This window comes from Micropterus dolomieu, linkage group LG18 (assembly GCF_021292245.1).
Source record: "Micropterus dolomieu isolate WLL.071019.BEF.003 ecotype Adirondacks linkage group LG18, ASM2129224v1, whole genome shotgun sequence".
Classification (NCBI taxonomy): Eukaryota; Metazoa; Chordata; class Actinopteri; order Centrarchiformes; family Centrarchidae; genus Micropterus; species Micropterus dolomieu.
In genome coordinates, this window is record NC_060167.1 from 2,498,681 (window position 1) to 2,500,989 (window position 2,309).

General features: G+C 45.4%; 1 protein-coding gene across 1 annotated transcript in view; it reads right to left on the reverse strand.

Moving 5' to 3' along the window:
• Window positions 1-119: 119 nt before the first annotated feature.
• LOC123956955 (E3 ubiquitin-protein ligase RNF123-like) overlaps window positions 120-2,309 on the reverse strand; it is a 7,474-nt gene continuing 5,284 nt past the window's right edge. The window contains exons 5-6 of the mRNA XM_046029530.1: window positions 292-389; window positions 120-188 (exon numbers count right to left, since the gene is read on the reverse strand). Coding sequence (XP_045885486.1) covers window positions 120-188; window positions 292-389 — 167 coding nt within the window. The remainder of the gene's footprint in view (window positions 189-291; window positions 390-2,309) is intronic.

Below are 2,309 nucleotides of genomic sequence, written 5' to 3' on the forward strand. Positions count from 1 at the left end.
ACGAGTTGTGCCATGTAAAGTTCACATACGCCACCTTTAACTTTATCTCAAAGCTGTCAGAACCAATTCGTTTTTAGACTAAAGAACTTAACTTGAACAAACTTCCTCTGACGGATGGGTTAGACTGTCGACAGCGACCGACCCAAACATTCATACTCAGTTGAAGTCTGCAGATCAGCAGATTGTCTCTACAAATATCACAAGAGCTGGAACTACAGTCAGTCAACCGCTGCTCTATTTACGGGCTGACGTGATGAATATGGAATAAATACATAGAATACACCATCTTACCCCGAGCAGGTCGTCATCTACAAACAGAAGTCCTTCGAAGCCGCTGGTGTGATCCAGGACGACCGGCTGGGGGCCCAGACGGCCTTCGACAGGCTGATCTGCAGACACACAGAGTCAAACACCGTTAAGCTGCAGCACAATGCAAGAAGCTCCTTCCTGTGTTCAGTCGGAGAGCGTCCACATGAAGCGCAGTACATTTAAAACACTTTTCGTTTCAACCCTTTCGTCCACACGAACAGCGTTTTCCATGTGGAGTTTATTAAGTCACCGTTTCGCACTCGTTCAGTCGTCTGACAGCAGCAACACAAAAATAAATACATGAAAAACAAGTTTATGTTGAATTCAGCTGCTAAAACAGGGTGGCGACGGTCAGAGAGAGCAGGAGGAGACTGAAGGCTGGTTTAATAGAGACACTGGTCTGGAGTCTGTTCCAGTCGTCTCTAACGTCCTCTGTGATCGATCATTTTAGACGTCAGTAAAACAGAGCACACGGCTGCTGTCATCAACCTGGATTTATGCTGGTTTAGTCACAGTGCCCGTCTCCCTCCTCAGCGGATGTTGGCTGTGATGCAGTTTTGGGTTTGTAACAGAAAAGAAATGAAGAAGAAGAAGAGATGAAAACTGAGAGTGCGGTGAGGCCGCTGCGGTACTGGACTGGGGCCCCTCTACCAGGGGAGCTATCGGGTCGCCTCAAAGATTTAACAATGAGGCAGTAGAGATCAGTCGCAACACGAGTGTGCGCGTATGTGAGGGCTTGGTTTATTATGTTGGTGGGGTCCAGAAACTGGGATTTGTAAGGGTCCAACAGTTTAAAGGGCAGCTCCCATCAAAAAGCCAACTCGTTCGTTATTATATACAGTAACTTTGCTAGTGTTTACAGCCAACAGCTGATGAGAGTTGTTCTGGGTCCACTTCAGAGCCCTGACAGGGTTCTACCTGGAGCCGAATTACCTCCGAGGTCGTCTCCTCTCCAAAACAAACACACCCGCTCAATAAAACATTAAAACACAGCCACGTAGCAACGTTAGCTTTAGCCCTGTAAACAGCTAACAGCTGATCCAGGTCCGCCAGAGAACGCAACGTAACTTTCCTTTTTATTTACCAACAGAGCCGTTCTGTAGTTTCACAGCAGAGGAACAAGTAAAATGTTCCCCAGACCTGGATGTCATTGAAAATCTGTGGGGTGATTTGATGCGGGCTGTCCACGCTCGGCAACCGTCAAACCTAACTGAACTGGAGATGTTTTGCAAGGAGGAAAGGTCCAAAATACCTTCATCCAGAATCCAGACACTCATCACAGGCTATAGGAAGCGTCTAGAGGCCGTTATTTCTGCTAACTAAATACTGATTTGATATTTCTGTTAGGGTGCCCAAATGTATGCACTTTCCTTTTGATGCATATTGCACATTTTTGGTTCATCCAATAAACCTCATTTCACTACTGAAACATTACTGTGTCTTTCAGTTATTTGATAGCTCAAAATGAAATTGCTGATCCAAATACCCAATTATTTTTAAATGAAAATCCTGGAAATTGTCAGGGGTGCCTAAACTTTTGCATACGACTGTATACTGTCTTAGGGTGAGGGCGGAGTGGCGAAACAAGGGATTGGGGGGTTAGGGTTAAGGTTAGGCTTGTAGTTGTGAAGGTGAAGGTTAGGGTAAAGGGCTGGGGAATGCATTATGTCAATATAGAAACAAACATGTGTGTGTCCTTACCTCTGATGTCCTCAGTGGGTTCTCCTTCAGACAACAATCTCTCCAGGTGAGTACCAAGATCCTGGAAACCAAGAGGCTTCCTGCGCAAGAGGAAGAGGAAAAACATTTTAGGAGTAATAACACAAGGAGAACGGAGCCAACAAGAGATCAGCCGAGTGATCGTTTGTTATGCTCAAGCTGAAATGTACCTGCATATGAAAAGTCTATTTATACTAATCAAGTCAAAAGACATTAGGCTGTTCAGATGTGACCAGCGTTAAAAAGAGGCTGCTGTGGGATAGAAAGAGTCCAGGACTGCA